General features: G+C 34.9%; 1 protein-coding gene across 1 annotated transcript in view; it reads left to right on the forward strand.

Moving 5' to 3' along the window:
* Nucleotides 1-20,617, forward strand: part of FLT3 (fms related receptor tyrosine kinase 3) — a 234,497-nt gene that overhangs the window by 69,315 nt on the left and 144,565 nt on the right. The window contains exons 3-4 of the mRNA XM_053708480.1: nucleotides 966-1,171; nucleotides 10,925-11,037. Of these exons, the coding sequence (XP_053564455.1) occupies nucleotides 966-1,171; nucleotides 10,925-11,037 (319 nt within the window). The remainder of the gene's footprint in view (nucleotides 1-965; nucleotides 1,172-10,924; nucleotides 11,038-20,617) is intronic.

Consider the following 20,617-nt stretch of genomic DNA (forward strand, 5'->3'; position numbering starts at 1 on the left):
AAGAAAATTAACACAATCCAATAGTTCACAAAACTGCTGCACATTCTCCATGGGCCACAGCAGCATTATTATAGTTGAAAAAAATGACTTTCTACACAATTCACACTAAGTTCATTAACAGTTTTTATCTTATCTTGTGTAACTATTATTGGGCTCAAATACACATCTCACTCTCCTAGGTGTAAAATGTTAAAATTCAATTTACAATTGGAATTTAAAAATGTGAAACACATGTAAAACACACACATATTTAATACAATCATATAAATATTTAAGACTTATGTTGACTTTGCATGTAATAGCTTCATATAAATATTAATATATTTAAAGGGATATATAATCCAAATTTTCTCTTTTATGATTTAGAAAGAGCATACAATTTACTTATATTATTTAATTTGCTTAATTCTATTGATATCCTTTGATGAAAAGCATGTATAAATAGGCTTAAAAGCTGCTGATTGGTGGCTGCACATAGATGCCTTGTGTGATTGGCTCACCCATGTGCATTGCTATTTCTTCAACAAATGATATCTAAAGAATGAAGCAAATTAGATAACAGAAGTAAATTGAAATGTTTTTTTAACATTGTATTCTCTATCTGAATCATGAAAGAAAAATCATGAAAAACTATGACAAGAAATATATTAAGCACTGGCGCTTAGCTTTTAATGTACTCTGTTCAAAATAATTGGGTGATGTTATTTTTCATTTTATTTAACACAGTAGCATAAAATGCATATTTTAATGTGATTTGGGAAATTTTGTGAGTAGCTCTTTTTAAATCAATATTTCTAACAGGTTTAATAAGGTAAAATGTGAAGCACATAAATTAAAATGACAGTCCTTAGAAGCAAATATTGACATGAATGGTGGCTTCTGCATTATTTATGCTGTTGAACAATTTCATTTATTCATTGCTTTGTCACAGATATTAGGTACTACGGTATATGTTTAAATTGCAGATGCCTTATTCTTTGCAGAGAGTTATTGACTTGGGCTGTTCACAAAGCTCGAAGTATACCTACACTGCTGCTGTGACGGTGGAAGTCAATGTTTTGGAAAGTATGAACTTGAAAGTGGTACAGAATATAAGTGATTTAAGATCTTGTGTGTGGTCGCTAAGACAGAGCAATATGAACTGCAGCATCATACAAAACTCAGACAACAGGTGAGATATCTGGAACACAATAACCAAAAATTATCCATAGCCATTCTATATGGTCAAACAAAGGGCTTCAGAATGACATGAGAAAATCAGAAGTAAATTTGATATAGACAGAAGAAACCAGCATCCAATTTGAAATTTTGAGTTAAATGTTGAATGATTCAGAGTTGTCAGGATTCTTTTAACTTGAATAAATTCTTTTAATTTGTTAAATATTAATATATTTATACAAGTACAAATCCCCAAATCAAGAATTCAAAAATCAAGAATTATTCAGAAATCCCAAATTAAATAAAATTAATAAAAATTTTCAATTTTCCCTACCACTAAGTCACATCTTTTGTGTCTGTGTCTTTGTTTTGTTTTTTGGTGAAAATGCAAATGATTAGGGATGGGCGAATGTGTTTATATCCGAATTCGAATGTTAGAACGAATGTTATTGTAGAAATTTGATTTACATAATAGAATGTTGATAAGAACAAATATTCTTAAAAATTAAATTTTCGAATGTTATTTACAGTTTTCGAATGTCACATTTGAATTTGAATGTCACATTCTAATTCGAATATTACATTCAAATTCGAATATTACATTTATAAAACACAATTGTAGACTAGAAACACTATTTTGAATGTCACATTCGAATCAAATATCACATTCGAATCGAATTTCACATTCGAATCGAATGTCACATTCGAATTCGATTATTACATTTATAAAACACAGTATTAGACTAGAAATACTATTTCAAATTTGAATGTCACATTCGAATCGAATATCACATTCGAATCGAATATCACATTTATAACTGTAAGAAATCACTTGTTTATGTGACAATTCTTTACTTATCTTTAGTACTTTAGAAGTAGAACTGTGGTAATATGTTAATGTAACAAACTGGGAAATATGCTTGCTAGTAAGGAAGCATATAATCCTAATCTGTATTTATATTGCCTCAATAAGCTTCCAATATCAAAGAGTAATGAATACAGGAATGCTTTAGAGGCAGAACAAAGGATATATATTTCTCAAGACAGGAGCAGTAACTAGTTAAGGAAAATACCCTGATTAGTACTCATAGCATGTTTAATATGGCACACTGCAGGTGAGGAGTTAATATAACCATTTAGTAATGGTAGTGCTAGTAGCTTGCTGGCAGATTTATATAGTGTAACACATAGAGGAATGTCAATATTATGGCAAGCTTAAATATGGAAGTAGTGAGAGTAGCAGACTTAGAACACTACAAGTAAAAGCTTATACGGAACCTGATAACCTCATGTGTCGCTATACTTGTTGCAAGCTGAAGGCACTGTGAGTGCTTGAGATCCGGAAGGCTGTGTCAGAGCAGCTGGAAGTCTGTGCACGCTGTGAAGTTGGAACGCTGCCAGGCCTGAGCAGCGTGTGAGGAGTGAATGGCTTGCAGTGACGTCAGAGGAAGCCAGGTAGGAAGACAACAAGCAGCGCTTTTGCCAAGGTGTGCAAGTGAAGTAGTTTAAATGCAGCCGAGTACTTTCTTTCACCAGGATACAAGCTGGAGTTGTGAGTTAATCACTTCAATAAACCAGCAAAGAGTAATTAGACAGTGCAGGCTTTATAGGCAGGAGGAGACAATGTTAAGGTGGTATAGGCTTGATATGGCAAAGTAAATATTAAGGTGGAATGTGTAAGATAGGACCATGACATACTCCCCCCCCAAGGAAACATCAAAGAGGTTTCAGGGAGAAGGACGATCCGGATGCCTCCGATGAAACAAAGAGACCAACCTATCTGCAGAGAGATTCGAAGCGGGTTCCCAAGAGTCCTCCGAAGAGTCGTACCCGGACCAATGAACCAGATACTGCAGTTCACCATGCCAACGTCTAGAGTCCAGAATGGCCTGGACCTCGTACTCAGGATCCGGGGTAGGAGAACCCAGGGAAGTGGCTGATAGAGGGGTAGAAGAGTAGCAAGGCTTGATGAGGGACACATGAAATGTCGGGTGAATGCGGTAAGTGGGAGGAAGCTGTAGAGTCACCGTAACCGGGTTTGGAAGAGCAATGATAGAAAAAGGACCAACAAAAAGTTTGTTAAACTTCTTGCAAGGAGTTGGAATCCTCAGATTCTTTGCCGATAACCAGACTTTTTGTCCTACAGCGTAGGTAGGATGAGGGCGATGGCGTAGGTCATAGAACCTCTTTTGGGTGGCCTGTGCTTGCTTGATGTTATCCTGTATGGCGACGTAAGTCTGCTTGATGGAATTGACGAGATCATTCACCTGAGGACAAGGTGAGTGTGTCATAGGCAATGGATGAAATCGGGGATGGTAGCCTGAATTGATATAAAAGGGAGAAAACCCCGTAGAAGTATTGGTGGTATTATTATATGCAAACTCAGCATGTGGGAGGTACGTGGCCCAAGATTCTTGTTTGTGGGAACAGTAGCAACGTAAAAATTGCTCCAGCCACTGGTTGGTTCTCTCACACTGTCCATTGGTCTGTGGGTGGTACGATGTGGTCAAACACTGATGTATGTCTAGTGAGGTACAAAGATGTCTCCAAAATTTTGAGGTGAATTGTGAGCCTCTGTCGCTGAGTACTGTAGTGGGTATTCCATGTAAACGAATAATCTCTCTAAGAAATAACTGAGCTGATTTTTGTGCAGTGGGTAGAGTTTCGGTTGGAATGAAATGTGCCATCTTTGACATGAGATCCACAACAACAAAAATGACGGTGTAACCTTCAGATTTAGGCAAATCAACTACAAAGTCCATGGAGACAGAAGTCCACGGAAATTCGGGAATAGGGAGGTTCTGTAGTAAACCCAGAGGTGGTTGGTGTGAGGGCTTACAGGTTTGACAGGTAACGCAGAGTTTGATGTATTCTTTAACAGTGGTTCTCATAGAAGGCCACCAAAAATACCTCTGTAGAAGGTCAAGTGTCTTGTGTATACCCATATGACCTGCTAATAATGAATCATGGGCAATGGACACTGCCTGATCTCGCAGCGAGGGTGGAACATATAGCCTTGAATCCTTGTAGAGGATTCCAGCATTATCAGGGGTAAGCGTGTAAGCGGTCTTAGTAATGTCTTGTTGTTGATGTGTTTTTAGATCTGTGAGATCATTTGATAGAAGACCTACAAAAGAAGATTTTGGAATGATGGTGGATGGAAATTGAGTAGACTCAGGCTTTTTATCCCTTCTAGATAAAGCATCTGCCTTTCCATTCCGTATGCCAGGACGGTAGGCAATGTGGAAGGAGAAACGAGAGAAGTAGAGGCTCCAGCGGAGCTGTCGAGCAGAAAGAGTTCTGTTTGTCTGGAGATACTGTAGATTCTTATGATCAGTAAATATCACTATAGGTTGCTCCGTACCCTCCAATAAATGCCTCCATTGGTCAAAGGATGACTTAATAGCCAACAACTCCTTTTCACCAACTGGATAATTCAGCTCAGCTGGTGTCAGGAGCCTAGAGAAATAAGACACAGGATGTAATGAGTCCTTAGGAGTGGATCTCTGGGATAACACGGAGCCAATGGCATATTCTGATGCGTCAACCTCTAATACGAATTGACACTTTGTGTTTGGTAGATGGAGTATCGGAGAGGTGGTAAAGAGATGCTTTAATTGGTCAAAGGCGGTTTGAGCCTCAGGTGTCCAACAAAATGGAGTCTTTCCCTTAGTCAGATTTGTCAGGGGTTTTGTGATGGCAGCAAAGTTTTGAATAAAGCGTCTATAAAAATTTGCGAAGCCCAAGAACCTTTGAACTTCTTTCACAGAAGAGGGTATAGGCCATGATGATATGGCTGAAATTTTGTTATCCTCCATCTTTATCTGACCCTTACTGATGTGATAACCCAAGAAAGACACCTCTGTGACGTGAAACAAACATTTTTCTAATTTAACATAGAGTCTATGTGTTTGTAGTCTAGACAACACAAGCCTGACATGTTGTATATGTTCTGTCAAAGAGGGTGAGTAAATAAGAATGTCGTCTAAGTAGACAACCAAAAACGTGTCAAGGACATCTCTAAAAATATCATTAATGAAGTTCTGGAATGTCGCCGGGGCATTGCACAGACCGAATGGCATAACCGTATACTCATAGAGACCATACCTAGTCCTAAATGCGGTCAGCCACTCGTCCCCGGCTCTTATTCTGACAAGGTTATAGGCACCCCTCAGATCTAGTTTAGTGAACACTGTGGCGCCACGTAACCTCTCAATCAGTTCTGGGATGAGAGGTAGTGGGTATCTGTTTTTTATTGTTATTTTGTTCAGCTCGCGATAATCTATTATCGGGCGTAAAGACCCATCCTTGTTCTTTACAAAAAACATAGCTGCTGCTGCAGGTGAGGTGGAGGGACGGATGAACCCTTTTTTTAAATTCTCAGTAATATAAGTTTTAAGGTGTTGTAACTCAGGTCTTGAGAGGGGATAAATATGACCATGAGGTATGGTTGCACCAGGCAGCAGATCTATGGGGCAATCATAGGCCCTATGGGGAGGCAATACCTCTGCCTCTTTTTTATCGAAAACGTTTGAAAAATCAGAATATTCAACTGGTATGACAGGAGTGGATGTGATCAAAATATGTTTCCTAGGGAAGCAAGTGTTAGAACAGTAAGAGGAGGGGAAGGAGAGAGAAAGATTGGACCAATGCAGAGTGGGTTGGTGTAAACGAAGCCAAGAGATTCCCAGTACAATAGGGTAAATAGGAGAGGATATGATATCGAAAGTAATTGTTTCAGTGTGACCAGAGGGAGTTGTGACTAACAGAGGGACAGTTTGATGTGACACCGGACCAGAAGCTAAATGTGACCCGTCAATGACTTTGAGAGGCAGTGGAATGCTTTTTAACTGAAAAGGAATTTTATTAGAATGAACCAAACGAACATCAATGAAATTGGTACAAGCGCCTGTATCAACAATGGCGTTACTGCTGATCCTGTGCTGATCCCACTGTAATTATAAAGGTAAGGTAAAGTAAGTTGATGTAGCTGACTTTGTGTGAAGACAGTTACTATTTGATTTTGTCTTACCTCGCTTTTGCTTCAGAAGCAGGGGACAATCCTTAACCACATGCTGCGTACCAGCACAATACATACACAGATTGAGACTACGGCGTCTGGTCTTTTCTTGCATAGTGAGAGGTCCTCTCAGAAAGCTAATGTCCATAGGCTGGTCAGGGGGAGCAGTAGCAGTAGGCGGAGTCGGGAGCAAGCAGCGTGTGGGGTGGCTAGAACTACCTTTTTCCTGCCTTCGCTCTCGGAGCCTGCGATCTATAGTAGTTGTTAAAGTATAGAAATCCTCTAGGCGATCTGGTATGCCAGTTCTGGAGAGTTCGTCCTTTACTTCCTCTGACAACCCCATTCGATACTGATTCTTGAGAGAGACCTCATTCCAGAGCGAATCTCTGGCCCAAATCTTGAAACGAGTAATATACTCCTCCACTGGAGCTTTTAACTGTTTGAGTCCTCTGAGTTTAGTCTCAGCAGTAATCTGACGATAAGGATCATCATAAAGGTTGGATAAAGCCTTTAAGAAGGCATCAAAAGAATTCAGAATTGGGTCCTGGGACTCATAAAATGAGTCAGCCCAGGCCCGAGGTTCCCCTCGCAGGTATGAGAGAACAGTTAATACTTTGGATCTGTCTGTAGGATAAGTTCTCGGTTTTAAATCGAATAACAACAGGCAGGCGTTTCTGAACTGGCGAAAAGTGGATCTATCACCAGTAAATTTCTCAGGGTAGGAAACCTGGGGCTTAGCCTGGTGGTCATTTCCAGCATTCCTATTGGCCAACACTTCTCTAAGACAGGCTTTGAGACTTTGGTTTTCCACCTGTATATCTCTAAATGCCTGAGTTAAGTTGTCCAGGCGCTGGTTTAAATTATGTAGCTGGGGGGCCACATCTGATGGCTCCATAGTTACAAATTTTTTTTTTTTTTTTTTTTTTAAGGCTGGTTTATTATGTAAGAAATCACTTGTTTATGTGACAATTCTTTACTTATCTTTAGTACTTTAGAAGTAGAACTGTGGTAATATGTTAATGTAACAAACTGGGAAATATGCTTGCTAGTAAGGAAGCATATAATCCTAATCTGTATTTATATTGCCTCAATAAGCTTCCAATATCAAAGAGTAATGAATACAGGAATGCTTTAGAGGCAGAACAAAGGATATATATTTCTCAAGACAGGAGCAGTAACTAGTTAAGGAAAATACCCTGATTAGTACTCATAGCATGTTTAATATGGCACACTGCAGGTGAGGAGTTAATATAACCATTTAGTAATGGTAGTGCTAGTAGCTTGCTGGCAGATTTATATAGTGTAACACATAGAGGAATGTCAATATTATGGCAAGCTTAAATATGGAAGTAGTGAGAGTAGCAGACTTAGAACACTACAAGTAAAAGCTTATACGGAACCTGATAACCTCATGTGTCGCTATACTTGTTGCAAGCTGAAGGCACTGTGAGTGCTTGAGATCCGGAAGGCTGTGTCAGAGCAGCTGGAAGTCTGTGCACGCTGTGAAGTTGGAACGCTGCCAGGCCTGAGCAGCGTGTGAGGAGTGAATGGCTTGCAGTGACGTCAGAGGAAGCCAGGTAGGAAGACAACAAGCAGCGCTTTTGCCAAGGTGTGCAAGTGAAGTAGTTTAAATGCAGCCGAGTACTTTCTTTCACCAGGATACAAGCTGGAGTTGTGAGTTAATCACTTCAATAAACCAGCAAAGAGTAATTAGACAGTGCAGGCTTTATAGGCAGGAGGAGACAATGTTAAGGTGGTATAGGCTTGATATGGCAAAGTAAATATTAAGGTGGAATGTGTAAGATAGGACCATGACAATAACACAGTATTAGACTAGAAATACTATTTAAAATTTGAATGTGACATTCGAATTCGAATGTAGCATTCGAATTTGAATATTACATTCATTAAACACAGTTGTAGACTAGAAATACTATTTCAAATTTGAATGTCACATTCAAATTCAAATGTCACATTCGAATTCAAATATTACATTTCGAAATTGAATGACTACATAGCTAAACATTCTATTATTCGAACAAATATTTTCGAATTTTATTGAAAAATTCAAAAATGAAAATTCGAAAATAGAATGTTAGAATGTTATATAAACATTCAAAATTCGATTCGAACAAACGAATGTATCAAAATTAATTTTAAATTTTGAATTTTTAGAAACATTCACCCATCCCTACAAATGATGCATAATAATTCAATATTTACTATATTTTCTTACTATTTATTTATTTTATTTTATTTGATACAGGGCTAGGTCTATTGAACCAAATAAGAATTGAGAAAGGTTGAGATAGATGTGGCTCATATTTGATTTGTGTCAATAGAATGATAACTTCTTTAGAATCTACTGCTCACTCATTATTTATAATGAAAAAATGACTTGTTTATTGAAGACTTTTATATATTTATATATATTATATAATAAAGATAGGGATAGTGGTAATGGAAGTTGTATTTAATGATTCCCCGTCAAGTATTAGCTTACCACAATTTAACCAATAAAAGTAGTCACCCAAATTGGGGACAATAATACTAATATCTGATATAATGAAGTATAGACTAGTAATACCAGGGGAGGGTGCTCACTGTTCAAGTAAATGTAGAAAAAATAGGAGACAAGCGAACAGAAAGTAGAGCACTCTCAAAGGGAGACTAGTATAAGTGGCTATTCAGTGGGTATATAATATTAAAACTTAACATTTATTATTAAAAAAAAATGATAAAATACTACTATATAAGTAGTGATTAATACTTAGATTAAAACACAAACAAATAATAAACGGCTGTATATCCACAATGACCCCAGAATGTATACCATAGAAACTCAGAATAGAGTAGGAGGGTTTTTTAGGCAGATAAAAATGGTTCACGGATTGCACCAAAATATATCTAAAAAAGAGGATTGACCTCAAACAAAATTATACTATCTAGTGCAATACTGGACCGGTGTAGGTCTGTCCTAAATATTCCCTATGACAAAAATTTGTATAGTGACTAAGAGGGGAAGTGTAGGTAGCAAGATTCACATAGTCCATACATTCAGCATATTACACAGACCCATTTGTATAGGCAAGAGTGAAGTGTTCACAAACACAAATTAAACCAAAAATACGATCAATGAAAGGTAATATGATTCTATAGATATGTTTTGATAAACACATTGACTAGTGAAATGTGACTTGCATAGTTACACTTAGTGGTTGATACAGCCGTAGGAAGAGTGCCTCCCCTGGTATTACTAGTCTATACTTCATTATATCAGATATTAGTATTATTGTCCCCAATTTGGGTGACTACTTTTATTGGTTAAATTGTGGCAAGCTAATACTTGACGGGGAATAATTTTCCTATTTTTTTTACATTTACTTGAACTCCTATTTTTTCTACATTTACTTGAGTCCTATTTTTTCTACATTTACTTGAATTCCTATTTTTTCTACATTTATATATATTAGCATTAACTGAAAACATGAGTATGTTAAATTATCAGGCTAAAAAAATTAAAAGGCACAGACATAAACAAAGCATTAACAAACATTAAATTAGTCATAAGTGAATGCAAGAATAGGATGCATTATGTAATCATGTTAATATTCCCCAGACCTCCATTAATAAATGAAAAAGAATACACCATTATAACAGAATATCAGTAGTAGTTGAATTGCTTATTGTTCAAACATGCACCTAATTCAGCAAAATTAATATATATATATATATATATATATATAAAATACCCTTTCTATAGACTTTAATATTCAGAGTCTTCGACTGTTGACTTAGGTTGAGTGGTTATTACTCAAGCATAAGTTTTTTTTTTTTTTACATTGACAGCTTCTCATTATAAATATAGAACAGTTTAGGCAAGGGTGAGAACTTGTTGATAAAGGAAGCAGTTTATACAGTTTTATACAAATGGCATTAGCCATGTTCAATCAGTTGCTGGTTTATTAAACAAAAAGCCTAAAATGATCATAATTGGCATTTAATGTCCATTTAAATCTTTATATATACATGCAATATTGGCTTGCTCAATACCTGGGTATGAGGATATTTCAGGGTCTCAAGATCTCAGTCATATGGTAACAATCTATCAGCCTGTCTGTCTGTCTATAATTCTATCTATCTATCATCTATCTATCTATCTATCTATCTATCATCTTTCTATCATATCTCTATATTTATCTAAATATAATAAAATTACCAAGTTAAATAATTAGCTGATCTTTAACAACAAAGCAATTACTTTTTGACTAACAAACTCTTAGTACTTGATCTTTTAGTCCCTTATATGAACTATTGCTATTGTGTAAAATATATACTGATATTTATTTATATATATATATATATATATATATATATATATATATATATATATCAGTGTTCTCCCCAGGCCATTTTTAGTGGCTGATTTTATGACCACCCAACTAAAATGTTAGCCAAAAATAAGCCAAATTTGGCTAATATTAAAAAGTTTCTATGTTTATTGCACAAATAATAATTAAATAAATTACGTTAAATTATTAAATTAATTTGGCTTTGGATAGCAGAAAATGTTATAACATTACAAAGTATTACGCTGCCCCCACATACATTGCTACTTTATAATGTCATCCGGCTGGAAAAACTTTCTGTGGAGAACACTGTATATATACAGTATATATATATATATATATATATATATATATATATATATAACATGTATTTACAATAGAATGTATCTCTTTGTAGTAGTGTTTATCTGCAGGTTTTACGAACAACCAAAAGGCATGCTGGGATATATGAGTTGTCAGTTAAAAATGAGGAAGCCAGCTACCACGTACATTTTCCAGTAAAAGTAAAAAGTAAGTGATTCACTAAAGAACTACTTTATATGAAACTACAAATATGCTTTTACATGTATAGTGGTTGGTGGGTCAACGGGAAACTTTTTATTAATACGTATTTCTAGTGAGATTAATAAACCTTTATAACCGAAAAGTGATTCTGGTGGTAAGACAGTAGAATAGTAATGTCAGTTTTATGCACATCTTTCAAGCTGGGGATTAGATAGTATTTATTTCATTGCACCACAGAAAATGCTATAGAACCTGTGAAAAACTCTAAATGCCCCATTTAATTCATATAGCAAATGCAGTAAAAACTCCCAAGTATTTACATATATAAGTACCACAAGCTCTGCATTTGTAAATTGCCTCTAAACACCATTTAGTATTGTAGGGGAAATATGCAGAGCTTTAAGTGTTATTTTTCACCTGTGGGGAAAAACCCTTTTCAGATTTATTTATTTTTGTTTTTGTCCTATGCGCAACATTTGGAAACTGAGACTTGTGCCATTTCAGTTCCCTTCTGATGTAATATAGATTTGGTTTCACTTTTGCTTGGAGTAAATTAACTGTACTTTGTTTCTTTTAAGCATTTTCAATACTTGAAATATTCCGTAATAATTAAGTTTGCCTTTTACAAAAAACAAACAACAAAGGGCTAGATTACCAGTGGAGCGCTAACAGTTATGCGTGAGCAATAAGGGGTTTATCGCAGGTGTTTGCACGTCAGGTTTTTCACTCGTATCACAAGTTGAAAGTAAACATGATCGCTTGAGCGCAGTTGAAGTTAACACGTGTTGGATTAGCACGTCCTCAGGGCTCTGTTTAACTGTTTTGTGAAACAAATAGTGTCACAAAACACATCACAAATACATTACAAAGTACAGTTACACTCATAATAACACCATCTAATAAAAATTATTTTATTAAAAATAGCACAAAAAAAGTTATAAAAGTTATAAAAATTATTTTATTAAAAATAGCACAAAAAAAGTTATAAGGGCTCAAAGATATGAGGTCTCCGGTGCAGGCATTTACAGACATATATACACATATAAGTACATAAATACATATGTTCACATATATAGACATATATATATATAAGTGCATTGGAGCCCTTTGTAGTTAAGTAGATGAAAACATGTAAAAACATATTTATGCAATATTCATATTTAATAAAGTGTTTAACTGTGTATGTACTGTAAATATTTCACCTTCCAATGTTCTGCATATAGCAGAATATGTTCTATATATTTTTAAATATATATTCCTATATATATTTCTATATAGTGTACCCAAATACCATCAGATATATAGATAGAAATATGCAAGAACCTAGAAGAAAACCAATGGCACTACTTAGATTAGTTTTGACTCCTTAAATATCAAATATAATTAAACTATTGCATAGTTTCATTAATTTATTTTTGAGTAAGGGTGCTGTGTACTAAGGCTTAATTTACTGACAAGTAGGGAAAAATCCTTGGGTAGAATACACTTATAGCACTCCTGAGTCTATTAATACAAAATATATTGTGTATATGTATTATTACTCCAATACGGGGGAAATAGGTGCCAAAAAATTATTAAAACAATGTTTATTTGAGGGTATATAAACATAAAAATTGGGAAAGATTAAAACCGCACACTGTGATGCTCACGCTATAGAGTTTTGTAATTGTTGTTAGTATACACTTGTATATCAGGATTGCTTGTAAGTTAATATAGATTATATTGCCTATAAGCTGTGAGGGAGATAGATTGCTTAATCAGCACAAAGTCTGATAGCTATTAATCAAATTGGTCTCTTGGACAGCAGTATTATTTTATTGTATATACATAGCACTCAAATTATGCTATACCTGCCAAGATTTAATAGGGGGTTGATTCAATACAGCTTGTGTGTTGTATACGTATTGCAAGTGTACAGATACTGTGTATATAAATATATATATATATATATATATATATATATATATATTCTCTGCACTGTGTGTTACCATTCACTGATTCCAGTGACTTATAATGAGTGGTCAAGTCCACATTAATTTATAGATTGATATGATACAATAATTTTGCCAACATATGTACTAATCTTGATGCCAACATATCATACTAAGTGCACAGAATATACTGTATTGGTCCTGGTCATATCAGGGGTTAATTGGTTACAGCTAGGTAGTACTAGAAAAAGTGTCTTTGGTTTGTGCCATAATGCCACTGTATTTGGCTGGTACGTTTAAACACCAATCTAATAACCCGTATTCGCTTAATATCAGTTAGATTTTTGCTTGGTATAAACCAGCATTGATTCAAAGTTGTTAATAATGTTCTGTACTCAGTAATAATGTGCACTGTTATTTGTATCTAGAGCCGCTGCTCTCTTCCACTTTTATTATTATGTGGTTAAATGATTGAACCAAATTAGATTCACTAATTTCATAGTGCAACAAATGTTGCCAACAAATTGTGAAATGTGGCTAGTATCAAAAAAGTCAGGAAGTTCTGAACCTGAACAATCTATGTTGTATATGTGATAATATTAGTCACTGTGTTAACTAATGTATCTATTGCCACAATACGTTAAGTGATTATCCCCTCCATTCAGTAGTATAGCGTTATTATGCTCTTTATCAATCCTGTAGCTCGAGTGGTTGGATTGTTATACCTATTATAATTAAATAAGTAATACCATGCAACAAATTAGTAATACCATGCAACAAATGTTGCCAACATATATATGTGCTTATTATATCGATAGCATTAGAATCTTGTAAACCACCCTTGCTAACTGGATGTAAGGCAGCATAACACGCTAAGCTTCCTATCCACAGCTTGTTTTAGCAGCACATTAAAGGGCCATAATACCCAAATGTTGAAACACTTGAAAGTGATGCAGCATAGCTGCAAAAAGCTGACTAGAAAATATCAGCTGAACATCTCTATGTAAAAAAGAAAGATATTTTACCTCAAAAATTCCTTAGTAACCACATCCCATTGTAATGGACTTCTAAGCAGCAAATCAGTATGTCTGTCCTGGGACAGGCAAATGAGCGAGCTTTGTGCACTCTCATCTTATTTCCCTATTCAGTTTAAGGAAGTTTATTATGAAATCTCATGAGAGTAAAGTGAAATCTTATGAGATCACAGTAAAAGAGTTCATGACCTCAGCACTGCTGATGCTGATTGGCTGTTGTTCATTTCTTCAATTTTTTTTTACCTGCATCTGGGCAGTAACTGAAAGATATCTTTTTACACAGAACTTACTCTGCTGAGCTGAGGAGATTGTGAGGTAAAATATCTTCTTTTTTTAACTTTTTTTTTATTTATTTCAGATCCCCAAGACTTACACTGTTGGAAATTTTAGGCGATTACCTTTCCAACGGTGGGTCTTAGGGGTCTGTAGCTGCTTAGATGCCTGAGATACAGGCTTCTAAGCGGCATGCCCCCTGCACCTATATTTAACATTGTTAATGTTAAATAAAGTTGCGCGGTGACGTAATCACGTTTATTGCGCGTGACTTCACCACGCAAAACGGAAGCCCCGGTGATGCCTTTCATTATGCAGCACCGATCGCTGGGGTAGGAGCGGGTGGGAGCCCCCAGATCTCCCTCAAGTTGGGAGAGCTCTGAGCCGTCATTAGCACCAGAGTGGGAAACTCTGTGACGGCTCAGAGCCGTCATTAGCACTCAAGGGGATAGAATTGCTTGAGCAAATGCATCAACAGTGGCTTTTAAAAAACATCTATACAAGAGTTCCAAAGTGACTCCTCACCAAGTCCCTAACATGTTTCGCCGTGTTAACGGCTTTTTCAAAGGGTACACACATGGCACAATCTTGACCTTTTTTGATGACATCTAACCGCGGCCCAACCTCCGTAAAAATGACGTCATCATGTGTGTTTGCTTGAAATAGGAGTCTTTGTATATCTCCAGCAATTTAGAGATCAAGGGTATCATATACAAGCGATATCATAATTCCTTTTATTCATTCACAGCTCAATATTTTATTTATGTATTGCAATAATAAAAGAATATATTTTTTAGTATCTTGTATTTCTATGTATATGTGTAAATCTTGATTGCCCTATGTTATGTTGTATTATTGAGTCATAATTGTAGCACTTTTTAGATGGATAACATAGGAGGGTTATTCGCTATAATTGGGAATTGATTTCTTATGTCCACTAAACTTGTGTTAATGGAAATTATTTTCAAAGAATTCTGTTAAGTCTTAAGATCCAATATATCTAATATTTGTATGATTTGGTGTACTAATTAAGGATTATAAAAATAATAAAAAAGGTGAGATGTGCAAAAAGGAAAAATAATAACGAAAAGTTTCATATCAATCTATAAATTAATGTGGACTTGACCAGTCAATATAAGTCACTAGAATCAGTGAATGGTGACACACAGTACAGAAAAAAAATTATATATATATATATATATATATATATATATATATATATATATATATATATACTGTATATATATATATATATATATATATATATATATACAGGTAGCCCTCAGTTTACGCCAGGGTCAGATTCCAGAAGGAATGGTTGTAAATCGAAACCGTTGTAATTTGAAACCCAGTTTATAATGTAAGTCAATGGAAAGTGAGGGAGTTAGGTTCCAGGCCCCTCTCAAAATTGTCATAAGTAACACCTAATACATTATTTTTAAAGCTTTGAAATGAAGATTTTAAATGCTAAACAGCATTAGAAACCTAATAAAGTAATCACACAACACAGAATATATAATTAAACTAAGTTAAATGAACAAAAACATTTGCTAAACAGCATTATAAACCTAATAAAATAATCACACAACACAGACTTTACTTGCATTTTTCTGCAAACAGTTCTTTCTATGCATTCCAATCTGGACTGATTTATAGACAGGAAGATCTTGTTCCTTTGCAAGCTGCTCGATAGCTCAGGTCTGGTTAAACTGATTAATTTCAGCTTGCTTGGCTTGCATATCTTTGCTGCAACACAAGCGGACAGCTCCACCTACTGGCTATTTTAATCAATGCACTGCTTCTCAATGCTTTTCAATAGCAGTCACATGACTGAAAAAAAAGGTTGTTATTCTGAAAAGGTACAAATTGAGCCGTTGTAAACCGAGGGCCACCTTGTATATATATATATATATATATATATATATATATATATATATATATATATATACTCGCAATACGTATACAACACATGAGCTGTATTGAATCAACCCCCTATTGAATCTTGGCAGGTATAGCATAATTTGAGTGCTATGTATATACAATAAAATATACTGGCGACCAAGAGACCAATTTGATTAATAGCTATCAGACTTTGTGCTGATTAAGCAATCTATCTCACTCACATCTTATAGGTAATCTAATCTATAATAATTTACAAGCAATCCTGATATACAAGTGTATACTAACAACAATTACAAAACTCTATAGCGTGAGCATCACAGTGTGTGGTTTTAATCTTTCCCAATTGTTATGTTTATATACCCGCTAATAAGCGTTAAGTTTTAATCATTTTTTGGCACCTATTTCCCCTGTATTGGAGTAATAATACATATACACATTATATTTTGTATTAATAGACTCTGGAGTGCTATAAGTGTATTCTACCATAGATAGAAATATGTATTTACGAATAAATCAAACATATTCTTCTATGTGAAGAACATTGGAATTTGAAATATTTATATTTTCATGTCGGGTTAATGCACTTGAGAATATGCGATCGGGTTTCAGCACGAGTAGGGTGTTAGTTTTTATTCTTTATTGACTTGTCCATCCCATGGGAATAGGCGTGCTCATGATATTCTGAGTTTGGCTTTTTATGCTCGTCAGGTTGGCACGCAAATGAAAATAGTTTACTTTCAACTTGTAATTCAAGCGCACCCCGATGCGCGCAAAAAGCTTACTTCTATTGCAGTTAACGTTTCACTTGTAAGCTGGCCCAAAATGTAAAAATGTAAAGTCAACCGAATTCCAAAAAGGTTAAAAAAAAGTATTTAATATGTTTACATTTTTTACTGTGGTACAATTAAATATAAAAATATCTCTTCAGTGGTCATCTTTCATGTTGAACAAATTTGCATTTTTATTGATGGCTTACAGTTTGATTTAATTATATTTTATATTTTACTTTTCATTTGGGGAACTTGGATTAGAAAAAAAAGTAGACAAGTGCTATTTTTTTTTAATTTAAAATATGTTTACAGACTAAATAAAACAAAGAAAACTGGACAATGAAACATTGAAAGAATTAAAAAAGAAAGTGTAAGATTCTTTGAATTTGTGTCAAGAGATAGCATTTCAGAGTAATCAATTAAATATAAACAGTTATGTAGAAAGTTTTGATTGTAATATGCTGTCTTTTACTGTGCGTGTTACCTGCAAAGTGTACATTTGTAGGTTATGTGCATTCCCCTCTTACTGCTTAGTGGGTTACACGCACGTATCACAAAACCTTTCATCATTTTTACTAAAAGTACTTTACAGATTCATGTATATTGCAATGATACTTATTTTTATTTACAGAAAACCAGCCTTACATTAAAGGGTCATATTGACCACAATTTAAATCGACATAAGTGCATTTCAATTTTGCATGGACCTATTAACAGCTACCTCTGTCTGGGTCTCTCTTGATTAAACTTAGAAGACTTTAACCAATATCCTAATACAATTTCACTTTAAGTACATATGGACTATCTAATAATTTTAAAAGAAATAAATATTCTTTGAAACAAAGATGTGAAAACATGACCTTGACACAGGAGCAATATTATTTCAAGGTGTAGCACAGACTTCATCCATTCCAAACATATAGATGTTTGTACCTATAAGCATGGAGGTACTTATAAGATATGGGCTGAAATCCTGACAATAATAATTCCAGGAATAGAATAGAAACATTTTTTAAATATACTAGCGTTAGCAATGTTTCAGTTGCATACACACATGTGCATGTTCTGTGCAAAATCATTTACACTTTACATTTTCTCAGATTCTAAGCAATGCATTGAATGATCCAGAATAAATAGGTGCTGCTACAATACTTGTCAGTACTTGCTTTCTGAGCTGGCATAAGGTTTGCACAGGGAGTGTGAAAGATATGTGCATATACCACTGGAACAATTCATGCTTAGAGGTACAGTAAAGTAAGATCTCCATGTCTGGTTTTGATTAAGGGGCCTATTTATCAAAGCGTCAACTGAAAATACGCTGGAATTCCGCGTCGTAATTGTTGCGAGATTGATCCGCCGTAGTTATCAAAGCATCAAGATCGGCAAATGTTGAAATTAGTGACGTAAAATACGATCCTGCGATCTCAATCTGACGCACATCGATGCCAGTTGAAAACCCTGTGGTATTCGAGCGGAATCTGTTCATTCTCCCTCCTAATCGTTACTGTTTGAAGCTCTCACAAAGTTATCAAAAATTCTACAGTTACACTCGCGTATTTTCTGACTCAGCGTAACTAGTTTTCAATCCGCCAACTTTGAGGTTGCGGATGCCATAGAACTCAATGGGAGTCGGAAAACACAGGAATCTTATGTTCGATGCTGTAAGAGAATGAAGTATATTACATAATAAAAGTAAATTAGAAACTTTATTGCATTTGTATACCCTTTCTAAATCAAACAATATTATTGCTATACATTGGGTGCACTAGTAGATATAGGGATACAAATGAAAAATACATTACTACTTATGGATTATGTTACAATTTTGTCTCTCATTACAAAGCAAGCGGGCAATATTTCTTCAAATTTATTGAAAAGTTTTTCCCCAAACATATCGCACTAATAGATTTAGAGATAAAAATAAAATACAAAACATATAGCTAACTTCCTTTTTTTTAAAAAATGTATTTGCACCATGTTTAATGTTTTCGAGACGCAAAGACAAATGTTACCAACACAAAGTTATTAAATAGCATTCCCTTTCTGTCATATTTTGCAATGGTGATACTCTACATTATTCTTCAATTCACTCTGCAAATATTTTAAAACGAAGGATAGCAAGAGATTGAAAACAGTGGCATGCAAAATACATTGAAATGGATTTAAAATGGCATTCTACTTCACACAAAGGATAGCAAGAGAATGAAAACAGTGGCATGCAAAATACATTGAAATTAATTTAAAATGGCATTCCACTTCACACAAAGGATAGCAAGATAATGAAATCAGTGGCATGCAAAATACATTGAAATGAATTTAAAATGGCATTCTACTTTGTGCAGTGTCACCAGCTGTAATAAATGCAGGTGTATTGTTTGTGCAATTCACTAAATTACTAATGCACAACACATGAGTATTAAGTTATGGATGAAATCAGAACTCTGATTTTCTGTGTTTGGATGGAAGCGTTGTAGAGGCTTAAAAGGTCAGTGATTATGTTTTTTTAGGAATAACATATTACCACTGCTTTCAGTCTCTTGCTATCCTTTGTGTGAAGTAGAATGCCATTTTAAAGTAATTTCAATGTATTTTGCATGCCACTGTTTTCCTTTGTGCATGCAAAATACATTGAAATTACTTTAAAATGGCATTCTCAATCCCACAAAGTATAGCAAGAGATTTGAAACGGTTGCACAAGTTATTGCATTTCCTAATGTTCTACATTTCATTCTCTTTCTAAGTCATGTTTGGCAATGTTAATACACCACATTATTCCTCTATTCAATTGCCAAATATTTTCCAACTAAGGATAGCACAAGACAATCACGTGTTGCATATTAAGTACATGTAAAATACATTTAAAATGGCATTCTCAATCCCACAAAGGATAGCAAGAGATTTGAAACTGTTGCACACTAATTGCATTTCATAATGTTCTACTTTGCATTCTGTTTCTAAGTTATGTTTGGCAATGTTAATACACCACATTGTTATTTAATATGGTATTACAAAAACACCATAATCACTGACCATTTTAAGCCTCCACAATCTTGCCATCCAAACACAGAAAATCAGAGTTATGATTCCAACCATAGCTAAATACTCATGTGTTGTGCATAAGTAATTTATTTAATTGCACAAACAATACACCTGCATTTATTACAGCTGGTGAACTCACCTGGATGATCTAATTCTAAACATATTAATTTATAAACAACATTGTGCTCATCACATGATGCAATAATACCGAAATTCTGTCAATCGTCATGTGTGGTGCATAAATTATTCAATCAAATTGCTCATCAAATGAAGCAATAATACCGAAATTCTGTCAAATGTCATGTGTGGTGAATAAATTATTCAATCAATGTGCTCATCAAATGACGCAATGATACTGAAATTCTGTCAATCGTCATGTGTGGTGCATAAATGATTCAATGAATTACTGCAATCATTCACAGTTGTAGAACTTGGCATTATAAAAAGGGCTTTCAATAATTTAATTTCATTATTATTTTGACAATGGACATACTCAACGCATTACAGTTTGTCCTGTTTTTAAGGTGACGCAGGGAAAGACAGGTGTTGATGGCTGTGGTTATGTGACAACGAAGACAATAGTGGGTGCCGAAGGTGTTCCTGCCTAGGGTTGGTCTCCATGCCCTCAGTGATCGAG

The sequence above is a fragment of the Bombina bombina genome, chromosome 3 (assembly GCF_027579735.1).
Source record: "Bombina bombina isolate aBomBom1 chromosome 3, aBomBom1.pri, whole genome shotgun sequence".
NCBI lineage: Eukaryota > Metazoa > Chordata > Amphibia > Anura > Bombinatoridae > Bombina > Bombina bombina.